This window comes from Laccaria bicolor, genomic scaffold (assembly GCF_000143565.1).
Source record: "Laccaria bicolor S238N-H82 LACBIscaffold_37 genomic scaffold, whole genome shotgun sequence".
Lineage (NCBI taxonomy): Eukaryota > Fungi > Basidiomycota > Agaricomycetes > Agaricales > Hydnangiaceae > Laccaria > Laccaria bicolor.
Genome location: NW_001889908.1, coordinates 435,223 through 457,248, shown reverse-complemented (window position 1 = coordinate 457,248; position 22,026 = coordinate 435,223). Strand labels below are relative to the sequence as shown.

General features: G+C 44.8%; 5 protein-coding genes across 5 annotated transcripts; 2 read left to right on the top strand and 3 right to left on the bottom strand.

The window, feature by feature from the left end:
* Window positions 1–2,787: 2,787 nt before the first annotated feature.
* LACBIDRAFT_331976 (uncharacterized protein) lies at window positions 2,788–3,750 on the bottom strand (the record flags this gene model as incomplete). The annotated part of the gene is made up of 6 exons (XM_001886343.1): window positions 2,788–2,794; window positions 2,954–3,104; window positions 3,248–3,320; window positions 3,435–3,483; window positions 3,573–3,673; window positions 3,736–3,750. 6 exons carry the CDS (start codon window positions 3,748–3,750, stop codon window positions 2,788–2,790), a joined length of 396 nt encoding a protein of 131 aa, XP_001886378.1.
* A 6,071-nt stretch (window positions 3,751–9,821) lies between these two features.
* LACBIDRAFT_331975 (Zn-finger domain-containing protein) lies at window positions 9,822–12,978 on the bottom strand (the record flags this gene model as incomplete). The annotated part of the gene is made up of 4 exons (XM_001886342.1): window positions 9,822–10,168; window positions 10,222–11,908; window positions 11,959–12,282; window positions 12,343–12,978. 4 exons carry the CDS (start codon window positions 12,976–12,978, stop codon window positions 9,822–9,824), a joined length of 2,994 nt encoding a protein of 997 aa, XP_001886377.1.
* A 309-nt stretch (window positions 12,979–13,287) lies between these two features.
* LACBIDRAFT_331974 (uncharacterized protein) lies at window positions 13,288–15,205 on the top strand (the record flags this gene model as incomplete). The annotated part of the gene is made up of 8 exons (XM_001886400.1): window positions 13,288–13,402; window positions 13,498–13,597; window positions 13,748–13,769; window positions 13,801–13,811; window positions 13,894–14,110; window positions 14,476–14,560; window positions 14,640–14,839; window positions 15,053–15,205. 8 exons carry the CDS (start codon window positions 13,288–13,290, stop codon window positions 15,203–15,205), a joined length of 903 nt encoding a protein of 300 aa, XP_001886435.1.
* A 4,447-nt stretch (window positions 15,206–19,652) lies between these two features.
* LACBIDRAFT_307861 (uncharacterized protein) lies at window positions 19,653–19,808 on the bottom strand (the record flags this gene model as incomplete). Its single annotated transcript, XM_001886341.1, has 1 exon — window positions 19,653–19,808. The coding sequence occupies one exon, from the start codon at window positions 19,806–19,808 to the stop codon at window positions 19,653–19,655; it is 156 nt and encodes a 51-aa protein (XP_001886376.1).
* Window positions 19,809–20,137: 329 nt separating this feature from the next.
* Window positions 20,138–21,575, top strand: LACBIDRAFT_307860 (uncharacterized protein; the record flags this gene model as incomplete). The annotated part of the gene is made up of 7 exons (XM_001886399.1): window positions 20,138–20,192; window positions 20,247–20,410; window positions 20,461–20,766; window positions 20,814–20,966; window positions 21,020–21,178; window positions 21,230–21,405; window positions 21,455–21,575. The coding sequence occupies 7 exons, from the start codon at window positions 20,138–20,140 to the stop codon at window positions 21,573–21,575; spliced, it is 1,134 nt and encodes a 377-aa protein (XP_001886434.1).
* Window positions 21,576–22,026: the final 451 nt, after the last annotated feature.

Genomic DNA, 22,026 nt, shown 5'->3' with positions numbered 1-22,026 from the left:
CTTTTATTTTCTTTCTTTTTTTTTTTGACCCCACATTTACAGCACCTCCACACTTTCTTATACCGTGAACAATCCAAATTTGAGGAAATAGTTCCATTATTACCCGTGAGTCCCTTCCGAGGTATTCAAAGTGTTAATGATTTGAATCCGAACAACTTCTTCGTTGGTGCATTGGTAGCACCTCATACAGATGCAAAGGGACTTGCCTCTGCACTGTGCAGTAACTTTAACTGGGTTCGACTCCCTTGACGAAGTTGCATAGAAAGTGATGCATATTTGGATCATATTATTTTGTCAGCTGGAGTCTTGAGCTTGAGGGCCGGTACCATTTTCTGTAATTAAAAATTAACAGTCAGGCATGGTAGACGGTTGTGGAATGCCGCTGGGTACGCAAAATGCGTTGAGTTGAGGGCTGAGGCAATATTTGGATCCAAAGCCAAAGCCAGTTCCAAAACAACAAAAGCCAATTCCCAAACAACAACCAGCATACGTTGAATGTTGAAAACTTGAACCACCGGTGCAATCTTTGGGCAATCACCAACATTTCAACACCAACCACCCCCACAAGGACAGATTCGTAATCGTGATCCTAAGTTGATGGAGTAAATCACCGCCTACTCGAGCCCCATTGCCAGTGACTCGTCATTTGATGTAACGCACAGTTCATCTTGTCTCGCTTCCGTTTATGTTCCCTCCGCTCGCTCTTATTATTTGGAAAGATGGTAGTCATCCCACGTTATGTTTACGGCTCCAAGACCAGAGAATAATCGTCAACTTCACTGGGGTGGAACAGAACCATTACTCATCGATACCCCACGCCCTCTCGATCTCCCCAACTATCCGTCCGCGTAATCACTTGTCGGGACTACCAGCGTCCACTACTTCCCATCCTCCTGTTTCTCCGTCTGCGGGACAAAGATTTCCTCTCGAATCCCAAACTTGATTTCCACCACCTTGGCGTGACCATTCTCATCTCTGCCGCTCGAACCCACACAGACAACAGTAACTCGGACAACCGACCTCACACATTGTAGAATATGTACGATGGGCAACATCCGTCTATGGGTGTTTCCCCGAAATGGGGTAGGGTGTTCTCAAGGACACACTTCGATACTCGCCGATCAGCGACAAAACACAGGCCTTGAAGCTTGAAGCTCACCGCCTCTGGCCTGCCCATTGTATTCGGCTACCCTCCTCAAGGCCCTCATGGTACCCCGCGCACGCATACACTGTACAGCAAGCACCGAATCCATCTGAACACTCCCTCAACATCCCAACAAGAACAACTACCTTGCAGCAAGATCTTCAACACCGACGTTACACACGAACAACGGGTCCAGTGCCTCCGATGCACAAGTTTGCTGGGACGTCATTCTGCAAAGTTGGGGTGTCACAGGTATAGCACAGGCGTTAAGGCCTCCGATGCCACATAGATCTGGGAGATCTTCGACGCCGTTGACGCATTACTACTCCTCAAACTCGGAAATCCACGGTGCATGCCAGGCCCACAATGCCTGTGAGACCTACGACGCCCGTTGTTCAGCTTGATGAGGACACAGTTCGGAGTGTGGGGATGATGATTCGTTTCCAAGGGTGTGAGGATGTCGAAGCCTAGTGGGAGAAGGCGTTGTCTGCAGAGAATAGGGTTGATGATGGTGTGGCGGTGGATGGACGAGGGTGGGGGTATGATGAGGTGGAGAGTGTTTCGTCCCATCCTTATCACCAGAGCCTGCTGGTGGAGTTACTGCATGTCCTATGGATGTGAAGAGGCAAGGAGGGGAAGGGAAAGAGAGACGAAGAGGGAGAAGGAGGATCTCGGCTGCTAGAACGGATGCCGTGCAGGAGCATGAGGAGGTTGAACAACTGATCTCGTCATACTGCTTCAATCTCGCGCAGCTCCTATCGCACCACCAGGAACCTCTTTGAGTACATGACTTCGTAAGAGCGGTGCATACCGTCAAGTATCTCCAAAGACATCTGGATACTCTTGGTACAATCGCCTCCGCTGCGGGAGGAGGTGCTCGAGCATTCTTTGTATGTTGGATATGGTTGATGGAGTTGAATGAGCCAGAGCCGCTGTCGCTTTAACTTCAGGTTTAGATTCATGCTACTATTGAATGACCAAGCTGATGTTTCTCAGCCGCTTTCAGGACCTCAGCGACTTCATGCGAGGACGACGAAGCGGAATCTCCACGCATCAACAAAAAAATTGAAGCGGGAATTGCTTCATCGAACTAGGAGAAAGAGGCGTTCACGGCCATTCGATTATGTGTCTACAGGCAATCGTGTTTCCTTGTGGCATGATGTCGCAGGTGGGAGGGAAAGAGGCGCATGGGATGGAAAACATTGGGACGTGCGGATAGGTCGCAAAGGGCAGCTCGAGTGTTTCGGCTACTTGAGTGCATACGAGGCCATTTTGTCGGGGGATGGTATTGTGTGGATCCCAAGAAAAATATGCAAGTTTATTGATCCTTCCATTGGGATATCGTATGTGTATATCTTGCCCAGTTTCACGTTGAACCACTCAATGTTGAATGGACAGTGATCGGATTCAATTCAGACATTTCATTCATTGTAATTTAGTAGTCAGCCTCCTATATCCACCCCAACGCTTTTTTGAAAAAGAAGATGTGACAAGCAGCACTCGGAAAAAGGATCACCAAATTTGAGCTGGTGTTTTACAGGTATCGATGTTGCAAGTCGGAAACTTTAACACTCTGTTGGTGCATCAGTTAGCACACGCGTCAATAAATATCTATTCCATAGATGTTCATGCGAGAACTGGGTTCAAGTCCTAGACAGAAAATATCAGGAGATATGGAAATTTTGCATGGAGTGCGGATATATCGTCGCTGATTCTGAGTAGGAATTTGTGTCCCCTGTTCAGCTTCGAATTATGAAATCTGGTGTTGAATGCAGATTCGGCTCATGGGTTGGTTTTAGGGCTGCGCACCGTCCGTCTGGACGGGAACGGCCGTCTACTGGACGGGTGGTAAACGGGTAAGTCTCGTCCGTCCCCCGTCCCGTTAGTGTTTCCTTTGGGATCTCGACAAGGACGGTACGGGGATGGAGATGGCCGTCGTACGGGTGACGGGTGTCAACAGCTGTGTATCAGTGATGAATATAGACAGCCTGTATCTAAGGGTTAATGAAGTACCAAGAATGAATCGATGACGGCTTGCAGCAAGATGAAGGTCCTAAAAACGCAAAGTCAGGAGGGTAAGGCAACGGCACGACCATAACTCACACCGTCTGGAGGCCTCGGATTCCACGTAGCATGCCTCAAACTCATCCGCGGTGTGCGAGATGGTTTTAACGTTCTTGCCGAACTCTCACTATCATGGTCCACTGCAACTCCTGGCTAATGAATTGAACGGGGGCACTAGCAAAGAGTATGTTAGAGCCGCTTTCGTCATATTTAACGGGCACCGCACCTTTTGACCACCAATCAAGTTAATTCCCTTCTCCCCAGTCTCGAAAAACCTGTGTTTGAGATGCATAAGCGCCAAATGCAATCTGTAGTAGCAACGTTAGTACAAGGTAAGTTTGTGAGAGGGAGGAGAAGCACAGACCGGACTTGCCTGTAATGCTTAACACAGTTTCCCATACAAAATCGCCGTCGACGAAGGACAATACGCCTATTTCGGTAGAGGGGAACAGATTCAACGGAAGGCTACATCGTTGACGTCGATGTTGGCAGGGTAGAAAATCTTCCCACAGCATCGCCGTCCGTACCGTCCAGACGGCCATCTAGGTGACAGGAATAGACAGGTGCTATCCGTCCCGTCCACCGTCCCATCAGAATCTTATCCCAAATCGAAACGGCGACAGGTAGAGCACCCGTCTAAACGTCCTGTCCAACCGTCTTGGACGGGTATGGTGCGCAGCCCTAGTTGGTTTGTTGACATTCAGTAAAGTTCTTCGTTGGTGCATTGGCTAATAATTTCCAGGCTCCGAGTCAATGCCCATAAACTTCAAATGCAAGAACTGGGTTCGACTCCCAGACAAAGAGTTTCAATCCATGATAGAGGTATTTTTATCCTTTTTTCTTCTTCTTTTGAACCCGACATTTACAAGACCTCGACACTTTCTCGATGAACAAGCCAATTCGAAGGAAACAGTCCCGCAGCTCAAATACCATCAAAAAAACGTGAACCCTGTCCGAGGTATTCAGAGTGCGAAGTTCTAGAGTCCAGAAAAAAGTGTCGTTGGTGCACTGGTAGGCTGTAGCACCGCATGCAAACAGAAATAACTTGCCTCTGCATAGTATCATACGCCACATACGCGGTAGGTACATGGGTCAAACGGAAAAAAAGTTGTGAAAATGTCGACATCATGCCAACTGTGGACAGCATCTCTCAGTATCTGACCCCTTGTCGAGCATTACAGTCCTTCATCTCTGCCTCCGTGACACGCCGCTCCTCCTCTTCCCTTGTAAATACACTCTCGACTGTTCTGCTAAACAGTTTGTGTAGCGTATAATGCACAATCTTTGAACTTTCCCTCATCCATTAACTCAGTCTCATCCTGGAAGCCACATGGAGGAAAAATGGAAACAGGCAATCAGATAGATGTCTCGATGTTGATCCTCGTCCATCATCGTTTCAAGACAGACATCTGACTCTGATCGGAATTCAATGATGTTGCCTTCTGGACGAATTTGGCTCAGAACGGTGCAAATGACAACAAGCTAGTCCAATAGAGCACTGAAAACTTCTAGTGCGTACAAATTAAATTTAAAGCCTTGCGCTAGCTGCTTAACCCCTGGTCGAGTGGGGTCCGAGGTTTCGGCACAGATTCATCCCGACAGTGGCTTTCTTGAAGACGTCTAGCCCAGGCCTTACCCAAATTACTGCCGTATCTCGAGAAAATGACCCTAAAATAAAGTATTCCCAAGAGGAGAACCAGGGAAGTAACGAGGCAGGCGCGAAGGATTATGAAAAGATAATGTGTTTGCTGAGTTGTCGGTAGCTCTCGTAGTCTACATGAGTGATGTTATGGATACGAGAAATAGAATCATGGACCTATCATACAACTTTCAGCAATCAAACAAAAAAAATGAGGAATCCGCAACATACCAAGCAAGCCAAGAGGCAGGCATAGCCAGCATAATCCATGCGTTAAAGAGAATGGGACAAGAAAAGTGTTTCGTTTCCTGAGAGGAATTAGAGATCTTAGGCAAGCAAAATTGAAAGATGACGTATGGGTGCAAACTCAGCCACAACTCGCTCTCTTCATCTTCAAAAACTTGGACACGTAAATAGAACCAAAGGTGAGGCTGATAAAGACGCAAAATAGAAAGATGAGAGCCGGATATCATATAATCGGAGGCACCGTGACATCCATCTGCAATATGCTCAATATGGCGCTTCGAACTTTTTAGCATAAAGATCACAGTAGAATCTGAGTCATTCCCCATCATAAACCTCAGGCGTCAGCGATAAGACGATACGTCCCCTCTATCACCAACTTTCTTTTGCACTCCTGATTATGCACCCTACAGTTCACCTCGCATGTGACCCAGAGACGTTTCAGCATGATGACCGATGATGTATCTTGACAATCTTGCCACCAAACACCCTGAAATGCTAGAGGCCACTCTTCTCAACAATTCTCAACAACTTAATCACATCAATTTTACCTCTCCAAAGCAAGGTCCTGCCAACCTTTGAGGCCATGGCTCAGGCCACGGCTCAAGGCTTCATGTATTATGAGCCTGAGCCTTGGGCTTTCCTGGGCTTTGACGACGGCCCAAGAAGGCCCGGCTTGGGGAAGGCTGGCCCTGGCTGGCTTACGGCTTTGGGCCGGGCCTGGCACATCACTAGATGTCACTGTGGTTGGTAACGTTGGAAGGGTTGTTGTTTTTGGCTTTGGATCCAAACAGCGCCTCAACTTGACACTACCCAGCGGCATTCCCCCCCGTCTATCACGCCTGGGTGTTCGTAAAACTTTCCCTTTTTAAAAGTCAATTGCCTTTCAGTCTCTGTTATGAGGGCCCTAGATAAAAAATTATAGCAACACAAACTGGCAGTTTCTAGATGTAACTTCGTCAAGGGAGTCGAACCCAGCTACGTACAAATGTGCATATTAAGTATGCAGAGGCAAGTCCTTTGCACCTGTGAGCAGCGCTACCAATGCACCAACGAAGCGCTTGTTTGGATTCAAATAATTCATGCTTTGAATACCCCAGAGGGGACTCAGATTTGAATGGTAATTGAGTGGCGGAAACAAGTATTCCTCAAATTTTCATTTTGTTCATAACAAGAAAGTGTCGAGGTGCTGTAAATGTGGGGTAAAAGAAGAAAGAAAAAAGAAAAGAAAAGATAAAAATGTATAACGCGACAGTTGTTTTGTCCTTGTCTGGGAGTCGAACCCAGCTCTCGCATTTGAGGGAGTTGCAGCCAGAGCTCAATCAAATGCATGTGCTAACCAATGCACCAACGAAGAACTTTTTTTACTGAAAGTCAATAAACCAATCGATTAATCGAATCTGAACCCTCTGCAATCAAAACCGGACTTTTTAATTCAAAGCTGAACTTTCCTACTCGAATTAACCATGATATATCCACACTAATGAATTTCTCTGTTGCTCGTGTGGATATCTATGAAATAGATGATCAAGAAGTGTGTCTTGCGAGTATCAAACTATGCCCTTGAGAACGCCTAACCCCTTCCTACACCTTCATTTGCTTTGAGGCTAATGACCTCGCTGCTGCATCCTGCCGTTCATTGACCGTTGAATGTTGAATGTTGACGTTGATGATGCACTCCATTCCAGAACTGTTGACTGTCCAAGCTGTCTCCCGTCCATCCCTTGTCAAAGTCGACCATTCCTCACTGACGGGTGGGTTGGTGGAAGGTAGTTGGAGGCAGAGGCTGGAGAGGTTGAGGTGGGACGAAAACCTGCAGAGGTCGTACGTAAAATTGCTGAGGTTGAGGTTGAGATGAAAAGTCGAGCTGTCAAGACTGAGATCTCACCTCCATCGCTCTCTTCCGACCACTCCATGGCCATTCCGTCGCCCCAGCTCCACGCACATGCCTTGACCAAGCTGACCGATACCCGTCCACCCAAAAACCTCCCGATGATCGACTATGGCAGATACCCGCACCCATTGCGCGTTGTTAAGGAACGCGAGCAACTGGTTGTGAAAGCGACGCAAACGTGGGTGATGGTATTAGAAGGTGGTGGCTGCTGGTGGAGCGGGACGTGGAGTCGCTCCAAATCGTTGGGTTTCAGAAGAGCGTGGTATTAGCGTTTGGAGAACTCGCCGAAGCTGCAGGCGTGAAGTTGGTTGTCTGAGGTATTGTCGTCTGTGTGAGTCACAATCAGGAAGGGGATGTTCTGTGTCCCAGGGGGGTCCTCAGCGGAGGTGAGAATTTTCAGGTGGTGGGAATCGGAGTAGTGGACAGTCGTAGTCCCAGCAACTGATTACGCGTACGGATAGTTGGGAAGAGACGGGGCGCAAGATATCGATGAGTGATAGTTTGGTTCCGCCCTGGTGAAGTTCATGATTATTCACCAGTCTTGCTGCCATAGATATAGTATAGAATGACTGCCACCTTCACGTATAGTCAAAGCGAGCGAAGGGAACGGAAAAGGAAGTGAGACGAGTGCGGCACTGGATGAACTGTGCGTTGATTTGTCAGATTTCAACTGACCCACTGGCGATGGGCTCGAGTGGGCATCGATTGACTCCATCAAAGAATCGCTACAATGATTCTGCGCTGCTGGTGGTAGTCACAAGTTGGTGGTTGGTGTCGAAACATTGACCAGGTTGTTGTTTTGGCGCTGGCTTTGGCTTTAGATCCAAACAGTGCCACAACTCGTCAATGTTGCGTCAATGCGTCACCGAGCAGTTATTGTGCTTCGGCAGCAGTTGGGCAGCAGCCTCGGAAAGACGAAGATTTTGACATATGTAGCGTCGATCACTGACTCGTATTATTACCAGCCACACATAAGTAGTATGATGGGTCCACATTGCGTCGGGGACGTCGCACAAGACAAGAAGCAAATAACAATAGATAGCTTGCAACCACGTACATTTGAAAAGCCAGACCCAAACATAAATGACCCAATCGATCACAAGCACAGATGGTTGGCAGTGTATTTCGCAAAGGTAGCAAGATGGGTCGACATTGCATTGCTGAGGGCGTCACCAGACAGAAAACAATAGCCTGCCGGATCTGAGACAGCCAACAAAGTGTAAAGGACGCACGAGGGTCATTGTCGCACACCGTGTCTGGAAGCGGCGTTGATAGCAGGTCCAAGACGCCGCGTGCAAGTCTATGCTTCAAAATACATCCAGAGGTCAGCAGTTCTCCGGAAACAGAAAGCTGCATCTGATTCCGCGAAACTATGCAGAACCGGTTTTAGTATTTGGGGCGGTGCAAGAATTATCTTCCCCAAACGCCTTCTTCGCAAGCTTGCGAGAACCCATTCAGTGTCAGGAATTGCGGTCTACATGTCTGAGTAATGAGCAAAGATCGAACAAGGAAAAGTGGGGTGGAATGATGAAGATAACGATGCCTTACAATAGGTAAGACTGCGTCCAATTTGAAAATTGCAATACGTCGGCTTTCCGGAGCTCGGACTCGGCGCATCCTTGGAAAGCGGTTAGACGTATATTCATGAAGGTTATGGACAACTTACTAGAACCGTTTCTACCCACTGACCGCACGGCATTTGAACGTTTTATCGTACGGGGAGCTGAGCAACACGACAGCTTGGTAAGGGTCCCTCTGTGGATTGCTAGCATGGGCAATCATCAACAGCGCAGTACGTTGTTGCCAGAACAAGGTGCTTCAGCAACTTCGAACACCATTTTGCGCTTTTAGCGTCGTTTTCCTTGCGCCTGCAAGAACTTGAAGGAGGCCTACATATGCGGGGTAAAAATTGTCGGGCGATACGAGCGACGAAAAAACTGGGGGGCACAATGCCGCTGAACACCTAGTGGATAATCGACGAAATTCCAACAAACCTTTGTAGATGGAATCCCTCGTGCACACATTTACCCTGCCTCATTTTCCCTCCGAATCCAAGCTGGTCGCTGATATCTGCATGTTGCCGTCCCCCGTCCCCGTTCTCAGAACAGAATCCCATAGTCGCAAAGCTAGACACCCTAAATTGACACCTGAGCACGTGTGCAACTCTCTCAAAACGCCTGGCACAAGTTGGGCAGAAAACCCACGAGAAAGCTGAACGGTATGAGAATACAAATGAATAAGGAGCTTAAAACTTAACCGTCGTTGAACAGGGGACACCATGCATCTTGTGTCACGCGTCACAGCAACCCAATCCTGTGCCATCGGCCATGCCGATTCGGTAGGTTACATGTAGCCATCGTTTATAGCTGATTTGCGAAGGCCGATGATTTGAAGGCGCGTGATAGGGCAGATGCGACTCCTTGCTCAAGTCAAGACTACGTGTTCACAGCGTCCTTCAGGCGAAACCTTGCGATGGCTGGCGTTCTTGTGGTAAACTATTGTGATGCATTGATTCACATAAAACATCAGGAAAATGTTTTTTTGCTGTAGTTTGGTCGTATTTATGTAGTCTCTGTGGGTCTTATAGGCTCATATAGGTACGCGCAAACCTCTGTAGGCTATGATAGGTAGTAAATCCTACTGTACATTCTAAGTACCTGCTAGTAGGAATAAATTAAAAGGAGCACTGATGTAAGTGGGTGTTCTAACAATTATGACTGACCAAGCTCGTCTTGTGTAAGCATCGCACGACATCATTCCCTACTTGAAACGAGGACATCATATTCATAGAGCATTGACGGCAAGTATAGCCCATTCTGAATCAGTATATTACAGTACTACTTGAAGCCCTGGTGTTCATAAAAAGTACCTAAGTTAATATACTTGTTCAAAGTAAAGGACTTCCAGTTATCGAGTATTTCAACGTTGGTCCAAGGAGCAGGGTGCCAGTTGGTTCCAAATTTCGGAGTCAGATGACAGGTGGAGACAATGTCGGTGAGCGGGACGATTTCAGCAAGAGGTTGCCCATGCTGGTAGGAACGGGTGACAGAGTGAAGGAGGGAATCGGGGTCAGGCGCACGGAGTGGATTGAACCATTCAACGTACGCGTGATACTTGGGAAGTTCACGCCCCCGAAGGTGGTCAGGCAGTGCGAAGATCACGCGTACCTGGGCCACTCGAAGTCCTGAATGATAATATCAAATCAATGAGTATGAGCAGGGAGCTGGTGTGACGCACCTTTGAGGCAGGTACCTCTTGTAACCTGATTCCCTAGTTCACTCCCACTTCTAATCAGAACCGTGTCGAAGTTGGCTGGGGAGTCCTTTTTACGGCCTGGAATCAACGGTGTTGCACGGGCACGCTGAGTTGCCTTGAAGCGTCCAACAGCCGCGAGATTGGGCAAGTGAATGGATAGGCACTTATATACGTTAAATTTGTCGGTAGCGTTTGGAAGTAGCGGCTGGGCAGGTGCGGGGTAGGCACGACGGATGACCTTTGTGAGTGCAGAAATGAAGTTGACAGCGAAGAAGCGAGTGGTGAGTGTATCAATGTTTGTGAGAGGAAACCCGGGTTGAACGGGTAGGTGATGAGTGAAGGGCAGACCAGCTGTGGTAGCGGCTGGGGAGGTGGCTGCCAAAGGTTCGTTGATCACGTCGCTGTCAGTGTTAGCATCACTGTCACTGTCAACGTCGGACTCAGCATCACGCCTCAGTGACCAATCGAGGTATGCCCTAAACCTCGCAACTGCTTCCTGGCGCCCAAGCCACTTCACCATCTGTTCCTCATAATCCCGCCCATTACTTGCTCTGTATGCTTCCTTTGCAAAATCGATATGAAGACGCTCTGGCAACTCCGTGTTGTAACCGTCAGCGGCACCACGAGACTTGATCGCTTCACAGTAATGCAACATTTGATGGAGTTTTGGAATATTGAAGTGCTCGCGGACGCCCTCGCGAATGAAGATGTCCTTATTCTCATGGAAGATCTTCAGTGCGTCTTGAAGTGCATCGAGTGTTGTTGAGGTATGTATGTGCAGTTGTGAATAGTAGATGAAATCGATAGCTGCGCGCGCAGTCCGCAAAACGGCAGGCTGTACTGCACCGACAAGCAAACCGACGAAGACACGTTGCATGTCCTTGTGCTCTCGCCCTGTCCACTGGGATACATGGGAGATCCTGTTTTTGAAGTGTCGAAGGCCTGGGTAACCAGGCATACTGCGAAAATGTGCGTCTATCTCGTGTTTGCCTGCTAGCTCAACACACCAGCTGACTAGATGGTCCTTAAAGACTCCCTTGTGAAGCTGGTGAAGGATGTCGGGTGTGAAACATGTGAAGATATCGACATGAGGAAGGTTGGCCCAAAATGGCTTCCATACAGGGCGAAATCCCTCATTATCGTAAGCAGCCACACGTCGCCCACTCTTCTTGTGACTCAAAATAGTCTTGCTACGTTCTTGTTCTCGTAGCAAGGAGTCCACCATCTCCCCTCGGTCTTTTGGTTCCACTCGGCACTTGGGGCAGTAACTCTCTTTGCAGCATGCGACGAGACACTGCTCCGGAAAATCTGCAACATATGAAGCAAGGATTGGGAAGACCCGACGAACAATGCCATCTGCACAGGTAATGTTGACACCCTCTTCCCCAGCTTTGACGAGCGGCACTAACAGTTTCTCCATGCAGAAATGGAAAAGTCGATAACCCTCTTGAGAACGCGTCGCTTCAGTGTAATTGTCCAACTTCGCGACTGGTAAATACCCGATAAGGACGGTGGCATGGGCTGAGGGTTTGCGACGCTTCTCTTTCTCAATGTTTCCAATTGTAAGGTAAACAGGCCATGCTTTCTTGTCACCCCGAAACTGGGTTAATTGAGTCTTGTCTGAAGAGAGAATCAGAGCGGCGATTGTTGCCCCCACATCAAGCTTCCACTGTTGCCGGAATTAGCCCATGGTTGTCTGGCGATATAAGGGTAACGTACTTGTGTGTCCCACCACCAATCACCAGTCCACATCTCGTCATAGACACGTATATTCCCCTCCTTATCACGGTACACTTGCTCAGGTGCGTACTTCAGCACTGTTTTAAAAGCAGGGTTACTCATCAACTCCTTTACACAATCCACAGGATCCCGCCTCCACAGCTCAAGCTTTTCTGGTGGCATTGGCTTTCCATCTTCATTGGTTCGATCTCCTGGCGCTGTTACAATGTCGCATGTCCATGTGGCCCCTTGTGTCGGCAGGGCATCAACTTTCTTGAGAAAATTACGGTTATTGTTGTAAGAGGGCTTCGTTCGATTGGTTGTCTATTTTTGACACTCCATTAGTAAACACAGGGACAGCTGTCAGTGAAAGCAATCACGTACAATAGGAAGCTTCAAATAGGTGTCGGTTTGTTTCTGGCTGACGTTTCGAATCAGCCACTCAGCCAGCTCCCACTCTTCCTCGCTATCAAAGGGTCCCCACCGTGAGCTGCCGCCCTCCTCCTGCTCACGCCGAATGCGTTCAAAAAGTGGGACATCATAACCCCAGCCAGCCCCGGCTTTTCTTTCTTCAGGAAAATCCTCAACGTGGGACTCAGGATAGGTATCCTGATCTGGAATCTCTTCATTGGTAGTACGGGTCGTAGTACGGGTCGTGGATGGAGTGTGTGGAGGAGGAGGAGGAGGAGGAGGAGGAGGGGATGCTGGAGGTTCAGGTATGTCAAGACTGGCCTCAAGACCTTGATCAGACTGATCATCGGGTTCAGATGTTTCAGATTCACCTTCAATTGGTATAGGTGGTCCAACCATTTCAGGGGCAGGCTCCAAAGAAAATCCAGATGGGCCTGTGGCAGGTGCTTGAGGTGCGTTCCAGATATTGGCAACATAGGTTCCAAACTCCTGATGCGAGGCTTTGTTGCAGGTAATAGTTCGTTTAATATGTTTGTTCAGTGCTGAAGTGTTCGGCAAGGTCTTTCCACAGAAGCCACACCGAGCAGTCCCTTCAGCTTTGGATGCCATGGCTGAGTTTGTCAGATGAAAGGTAATGTCGTAAAAATTTCAACGAAAATTCAATAACCAATTTTTTCACCAGCCGTTTCAACCCGATCAACATCATGTCTCATATGACCATCCGCTTTCATACGCACTCCCCATTTGTCACGTTACTGACGCGTCTGCTCCTAAAGTTTTGTTGATCTACGAAAAAAGAGACACCGCCACATTGGCCGACTATTTAACCGCCATGTCCATCATTTGAACTTCTGCGTACCATTTTTTATCCCCCTCTCACACTCTTTGCAGCCTTTCGCTCATTTTTTTTGTTCAGCCATGGCTCGTTCTACCCGCACATCTACCCTCAAGGCTACTGCTGCTGTTCCAATTGAAGTGGAACCAACGTCGTCAGGCCGCCAGCGTACGCTGTCTGCAAAGCAACAACAAATAGGTCAGTTTCTTCATTCATATATTACACCATTACATGACTGACTTCACATTGGGCATATAGAAATCTGCGTGCCACTTGTGGTCGCCCGTTCGCAGGTGACCGCAAGCGTCTCGCAGATAATCAGAAAGGATCGCAGGTGTTGCAGGTGTCACACAGATGTCTAACAGCACTTCGTCAATTCAAATCAAAAGAAATGTAATCTTAAATTGAGAACTCGAAGTGTGCGCTACTGCGAGTACATATGCCATACAAGTCCGGAATACGTTGTTCTACACTAGAGTTTTGGTTCTTTTTCCTTTTACTTTCTCTGATATTTACTTATGCCAACTCGCAATTTGACCGCAGGTGGTTCGCAAATATCTATTTTGTGCGCAGATGCTCGCAAATGTGTCTCGCAGGTGTATCGCAAGTGATGCGCAAGTTGCACGCAGGTGTACGCAAGTCTCGCAATGGGCACTAATTATTGCAACTGTATCTTAAATGTGTCGCAGGTGTGTCGCAGATGCATCTCAAGTGTACCGCAAGCTGAACGCAAGTGTATCGCAGGAGGAACGCAGGCATGCCATTGAGTCCACACATATTTGCCGAATGTCAAAAAACCCCACCTTCAAGATGTATAGCGAGGCGGAGATCCTTCACAGGGCATGGGACGTTTGGATCCCTCGTTTGGTGTGGAATCAAATTGGGATGGGAAGAAGAGAGCGGGGAGTGAGTCTGAACAAGAGGTGAGACTGACATTGACTAATTTCGATCTAGTTCAGACCTAAGTACATTGACTTTACGGAACCAGCCCTAGTCACAAGTCTCAAGAAAAAAACTCAACCACAACCGCGTCCATTAAAGCAGAAAAAGGCTGACTAGTAGTCATGGCCTCAGACAAAAATTGTACCTTTCTGCCTAAAAATGGTTTTAGTACAGACCTATAGGCACGAACTAACGTGTTCCAAAAGAACCAGAGAAATTTATACACGTTAAACTAGAAGGATAATCATGGTGCTCAAGAAAATACGAAGAAATACTTGAGAAATACCAAAGAAATATGGCATCTCAGCGAGGTACACTGATGCTCGCAGATGCCCGCAGATGCTCAGCTCAATAACTTCGATCTGCGCGCAACCGGATTATTCTGCACGCAGGTGACCGCAGATTTCTTTTTCGGTTCGCAACTGGCACGCAACCAGTGTTCGCAGGTGCCCGCAGATGGCACACAGATTTTCCTGTGCCCCTTCACATTTAGTCACGGAAAAAGTCCAGAAGCAAGTTGTAGCCCAGGACAAGGCCTATACCCAGGCGCTTCGAGCTCATCAAGCCCAAGAAGAAATCATGGGCTTTCAAAAGTTACCAGTTCATGCGCGTGATTCATTGTCAGGCGATGTTGATGAAGAGATGGGCCCTGAATCCGAAGATGAAGATCATCCTGCCTCAGCGGGAAATGGAGTATATTTCTTTCTTTCATTTCTTTCAAGACGTTGATCTTCGACATCTTATTTATCTAGTTCACCGCTGTTACGCTGGCACCAATCATCAAAACATCTGTCCGAAACGGACGTACCCTTGTTCATCGGGTGGACCAGGAAAAGGAAAATTTGAATGCTACACCAGCACGTTGTTAAACCTGTTTAACCTAGCCTTTTTTCATTGTCCATGCAGCTCCAAGTCCACAGCAACGAGGCCAACAAACAGCCACCCAAATTAATCAGACGTGTCACTGGTCAGGCTCGGCCTCCTGTGATGATTGGGCCTAACGGATCAGCACCACCACCTCTTACACCTCAACACAAGTGGCTACCACCTTTATCATAAAACTAAGGCACTTGCCTGTAGAGCTGTGTGTATAAGTCCACAAGTTTTATGAAAGGCCTTTCATAGGTGTGTCCTGTGTCTTTCTTTCTTATGAGGGCTATGTTCTTTTCATAAAATGTAGGCAAAGACCACAGGACCCTTTCATAACATTTGTTAGGAGCTTTCATAAAAGCTTTCATAATTATTATCATGCACTTTCTATGAATTTTTCATTGACGCTGTTGAGTTCTTTCATTGTACTTTTCATAATTAAACCTGTGCGCTTTCAATAGGTATTTCATTCACTGGGTTAGGTGTATTCATTGCCTTTTTCATAATTAATGGTGTGCACTTTCATTGAATATTTCATTAGGAATTTTGGGCACTTTCATTGCTTTTTTCATAATCAATCCTGTGTGATTTCAATAAATATTTCATTCACTATGTTAGGTGTATTCATTGCCTCTATCATATTTAATGGTGTGCGCTTTCATTGAATATTTCATTAGGAATATTGGATGCTTTCATTGTACTTTTCATAATTAATGTTATGCAATTTCAATAAATATCTCATTCCCTAGGTCAGGTGTATTCAATGCCTCTTTCATATTTAATTGTGTGCGCTTTCATTGAATATTTCATTAGGAATATTGAATGCTTTCATTGTACTTTTCATAATTAATGTTGTGCAATTTCAATAAATATCTCATTCCCTAGGTCAGGTGTATTCAATACCTCTTTCATATTTAATTGTGTGCGCTTTCATTGAATATTTCATTAGGAATATTGGATGCTTTCATTGTACTTTTCATAATTAATGTTGTGCAATTTCAATAAATATCTCATTCCCTAGGTCAGGTGTATTCATTGCCTCTTTCATATTTAAATGCTGTGCGCTTTCATTGAATATTTCATTAGGAATATTGGGTGCTTTCATTGTACTTTTCATAATTAATGTTGTGCAATTTCAATAAATATTCATTCCCTATGTTAGGTGTATTGATGTGCCTCTTTCATATTTAATTGTGTGCGCTTTCATTGAATATTTCATTAGGAATATTGGATGCTTTCATTGTACTTTTCATAATTAATGTTGTGCAATTTCAATAAATATCTCATTCCCTAGGTCAGGTGTATTCATTGCCTCTTTCATATTTAATTGTGTGCGCTTTCATTGAATATTTCATTAGGAATATTGGATGCTTTCATTGTACTTTTCATAATTAATGTTATGCAATTTCAATAAATATCTCATTCCCTAGGTCAGGTGTATTCAATACCTCTTTCATATTTAATTGTGTGCGCTTTCATTGAATATTTCATTAGGAATATTGGATGCTTTCATTGTACTTTTCATAATTAATGTTGTGCAATTTCAATAAATATCTCATTCCCTAGGTCAGGTGTATTCATTGCCTCTTTCATATTAAATGCTGTGCGCTTTCATTGAATATTTCATTATCAATTCTGGGTGCTTTCATTGTGCATTTCAATAAATATTTCATTAGCTAGGTTATATGTATTCATTGCTTCTTTCATAATTAATGATGTGCACTTTCATTGAACATTCCACAGCTTTCATTGGGATTTTTCATTGAGTATCTCAATATTTCATTCCAATTTCATATCTGCCTCCAGGGCTATCATTATGATTTTTCATTATATTCCATGATAGCAATAAAATAGCTATTATGGTCCATCCAATGGGTCATTGGGAGGGTGGTCACATGACCAATTTCCAAAAATGGTAAAAAAACCAAAGTTGTAGCTCTTTACCATAGCTTCCTGAATCAGTTGGAATTATGTCCTAAAGTGCTTCCATTGTGGAGATATGAGATAAAAGGTTTTCAAAAGCGCTGCGTTTTTTTTTGTTTTTTGCAATTTTCTATATGAAAAGAACACTAAACAACATGATTTCAACAGATTTAGAAAGCTAAGAGAAGGGGCTACAACTATTGTATCGTGGGAAATTTATCCCAAAAAGGAAGGTACATGCCCTAAAAGGGTAATTGACACTGACAGACTACAAAAGATTGCTGATATACTACAAAAGTAAGTTATAGCCTACAAAGTTTACTAATAGACTACCAAAAAGACTACAAAAGTTGGACATAGACTACAAAAGTTGGACATAGACCACAAAGGTCAGACAAAGACTACAAAAATTAGTAGTGTCTGCTTTTTGAGACTACAAAAGTTAGTAGTGTCTGTTTTTTCAGACTACAATGGTTTGTAGTGTCCGCTTTTTTCATTACAAAAGTTAACAGTGTCCGCTTTTTGAGACTACAAAAGTTAGTAGTGAATGCTTTTTCAGAATACAATGGTTTGTAGTGTCCGCTTTTTTCATTACAAAAGTTAATTGTACCTGCTTTTTCAGACTACAATGGTTTGTAGTGTCCGCTTTTTTCATTACAAAAGTTAATTGTGTCCACTTTTCTGACATATAGTATGTAGTGTGGTTAACTATGTATATATAGGTCATTGGGGATATGATTGAAGGATTGGGATGAGTTGACATTCTGCCACTTATGAATAGTTGCTTTTGATGTCAGGTCCATGGCTGTTTTCCATACTTGCAATCTGTCTTGTCTTTTCACATGGGAAGCCACTATCCTATCTTTGATGTTGGTCAACCTTCCACTCAGATCAGTATCTGCTCTCCTATGTCTGACCACAGTCAATCTTCACATGATTTTTTTGGAGGGATAAATTCTCTGTCCTACCAATGCAACTTGTCATGTCTTTCAATACCAAGACCAGTTGTCATTGTCCAAGCCTTCACCACTGGGGTCAGCCTTGAGTAGATTGATTTAAAGGTACCAAAAGTGAATTAAATAGGTGGTTGGTCCTGTCTGTTTTTCAATGTGTATCCAGGATTCATGTGACACACACCCTTTGATTAGATAGGATAGTGACTTCTCATGTGAAAAGACATGACAGATTGCAAGTATGAACAACAGCCATGGACCTGACATCAAAAGCAACTATTCATAAGTGGCAGAATGTCAACTCATCCCAATCCTTCAATCATATCCCCAATGACCTATATATACATAGTTAACCACACTACATACTATATGTCAGAAAAGTGGACACAATTAACTTTTGTAATGAAAAAAGCGGACACTACAAACCATTGTAGTCTCAAAAAGCGGACACTATTAACTTTTGTAATGAAAAAAGCGGACACTACAAACCATTGTAGTCTGAAAAAGCAGTCACTACTAACTTTTGTAGTCTCAAAAAGCGGACACTGTTAACTTTTGTAATGAAAAAAGCGGACACTACAAACCATTGTAGTCTGAAAAAGCAGGTACAATTAACTTTTGTAATGAAAAAAGCGGACACTACAAACCATTGTAGTCTCAAAAAGCGGACACTATTAACTTTTGTAATGAAAAAAGCGGACACTACAAACCATTGTAGTCTGAAAAAGCAGTCACTACTAACTTTTGTAGTCTCAAAAAGCAGACACTACTAATTTTTGTAGTCTTTGTCTGACCTTTGTGGTCTATGTCCAACTTTTGTAGTCTATGTCCAACTTTTGTAGTCTTTTTGGTAGTCTATTAGTAAACTTTGTAGGCTATAACTTACTTTTGTAGTATATCAGCAATCTTTTGTAGTCTGTCAGTGTCAATTACCCTTTTAGGGCATGTACCTTCCTTTTTGGGATAAATTTCCCACGATACAATAGTTGTAGCCCCTTCTCTTAGCTTTCTAAATCTGTTGAAATCATGTTGTTTAGTGTTCTTTTCATATAGAAAATTGCAAAAAACAAAAAAAAACGCAGCGCTTTTGAAAACCTTTTATCTCATATCTCCACAATGGAAGCACTTTAGGACATAATTCCAACTGATTCAGGAAGCTATGGTAAAGAGCTACAACTTTGGTTTTTTTACCATTTTTGGAAATTGGTCATGTGACCACCCTCCCAATGACCCATTGGATGGACCATAATAGCTATTTTATTGCTATCATGGAATATAATGAAAAATCATAATGATATCCCTGGGGGCAGATATGAAATTGGAATGAAATATTGAGATACTCAATGAAAAATCCCAATGAAAGCTGTGGAATGTTCAATGAAAGTGCACATCATTAATTATGAAAGAAGCAATGAATACATATAACCTAGCTAATGAAATATTTATTGAAATGCACAATGAAAGCACCCAGAATTGATAATGAAATATTCAATGAAAGCGCACAGCATTTAATATGAAAGAGGCAATGAATACACCTGACCTAGGGAATGAGATATTTATTGAAATTGCATAACATTAATTATGAAAAGTACAATGAAAGCATCCAATATTCCTAATGAAATATTCAATGAAAGCGCACACCATTAAATATGAAAGAGGCAATGAATACACCTAACATAGGGAATGAAATATTTATTGAAATTGCATAACATTAATTATGAAAAGTACAATGAAAGCATCCAATATTCCTAATGAAATATTCAATGAAAGCGCACACCATTAAATATGATAGAGGCAATGAATACACCTAACATAGTGAATGAAATATTTATTGAAATCACACAGGATTGACTATGAAAAAAGCAATGAAAGTGCCCAAAATTCCTAATGAAATATTCAATGAAAGTGCACACCATTAATTATGAAAAAGGCAATGAATACACCTAACCCAGTGAATGAAATACCTATTGAAAGCACACAGGTTTAATTATGAAAAGCACCCTGTGGCCTTGCCTATATTTTATGAAAAGAACATAGGTTTTATAAGAAAGAAAACACAGGACACATCTATGAAATGCCTTTCATAAAACTTGTGGACTTATACACACAGCTCTGCAGGCAATTGCCTTAGTTTTATCATAAAAGTGGTAGCCACCAGTCACCTCAACAGCAACCTTTTCAAGCTGCCGAGTCAGCTCCACATCGCGGCCCTGGTCCCTACAGCCCCCGCTCCCAATCCTTTTATATGGCTGGTGACGGAACCTACTATCAGCGTGAGTTTGTAGTGGAGGATGCTGAGCGTAAGTCATCATGCTTATACAAAAACTTACATCCGACGAAATTGTTACTTTTAGATAGCGATGATGAATTTGGGACCCACACAGCCGGTGTAGAGTACCCAGAACCGACACGCCACGTATACCCAAATGCACATCCTGCATTGAAGAACTTTCCAAAGTCAAGCCTTTCCCCACCGGCGATAACTCATAGGCCAAAGCTCAACAGCACCCAGTCAAAGGTCACTACGTTGTCGACCTCCTTTCTTGTACCATCACTAACAAAGCATAGGTCTCTACCCCAAACCCACGCATCCGGAAGGAACCTCCGACTACCCCAGCCGCTGAGACAACGGTCATAATCAAACGACCAAAGTCAGAGTTTTCAGGAACACGAGGCCGCGTTCGCGCCTCAGACTTCGATGACGTGACCAAGTCCGTCGTTGAAGAAGCCATTTCTATCTATCGCGCTCAGATTGGAGCTGTCGAACCCTACCCTGATCGTGTTGAAGATCGCGAGGCGGCGGTGGCGGCTTGGGTCGAGGCTTGCAATGGTCAGGGAATCCGCATAGAGTTTGATCATGACATAATGAAATTGGTGGGTACCATTCTCCTCATATCTACTGCCATTGATATTGGACCTAGATCACGGCGCGTGCCTCCCAAGCCCGAGGGCAGCTGAAAACGCTTGCACGCCCTCTCGTCGAGGCTGCCTATGGGATCAGTCCCACGAATGCCAAGCGCGACAACCGCAATCTTGTCGAGGATTTGCAAGACCGCATCGGCTTTGCGTACAAGGCACGTTCTACATTTTTTGATTCCTTCATATGACTACAACATCTTTTTTATAGAATCTGGCTGATCGCACTGGATTATACCGTCATCCCATCATTCAAACGATCGTCAACAAGATGTATTTCAAGCACAAAACAGACGACGGCATCGTGAACCCAGAGTTCTCGGAGAACGAGGAGCTCTCTTTGGTTACTCTAGCACTGGTCCTCACTGTGGTATGCAGTTCATTACACTTTTTTTCTTCCTTCATCTCACTCAGCATCTAGATTGACAATTGCCTCGACGAGTGGCAAACAGGAGAACATGTTGATGTCCAGTTTTCAGCTGCGACCTACAAGAACAAGTTCATTGCTCACCTCAAACGACTTGAGGACTTCGCTGAGAAGACGAAGGATGCGAACATCGTTTCGCGTTTGCGTAAGCATCTGCTCAAAATGGCGAAGTACGTTCTTTTTACATTTCAGTTTTGGTACAAATTCTAACAACGTTAGAAAACATGCCAAGGCTGATGATGCACCTCAAGTCATTCAAGCTGCTAGGGTCACCGAAGATGAGGTAGAGGCAGCAAAGAAGGAATGGGAAGGTCTGGTGTTGTCGGAAGAGGAGGATTGATGTGCAGCCTGCTACTAGCCTAGTGTATCCCAATACCCAATAAAACATTTCTCCTATTTTGTCTCTTCTAATTGGTGCTACGGTGACCTACCTAGCTTAAGTAGTCTACTGCCTATCAACCTAGGACCACCTACGACGACATACATAACAGATGTGGTGCCTACTGGTACCTATATATCGGGGGTCAACCTAATTACCTAACGAAGCTATTTAGGTCTCGTAGACCTATATAGCTTTCGAACTTTTTGCAGATGAAACTCACTAGTTCGGCTGACAGTTTCCTCCACCAAACCTTGCCTTTCTGGTTTCACTACGACGATGAGATACATGGAACAAATCCTCGTTCGTAACTGGATAAAGCTAGAGACTCGTACGCCATTGGTGCAACGACGAAGGTGTCGGTTTGATGGGTAGAATGTGTGAGAGGTTTTTGTGGGGAGAAAATCACGTG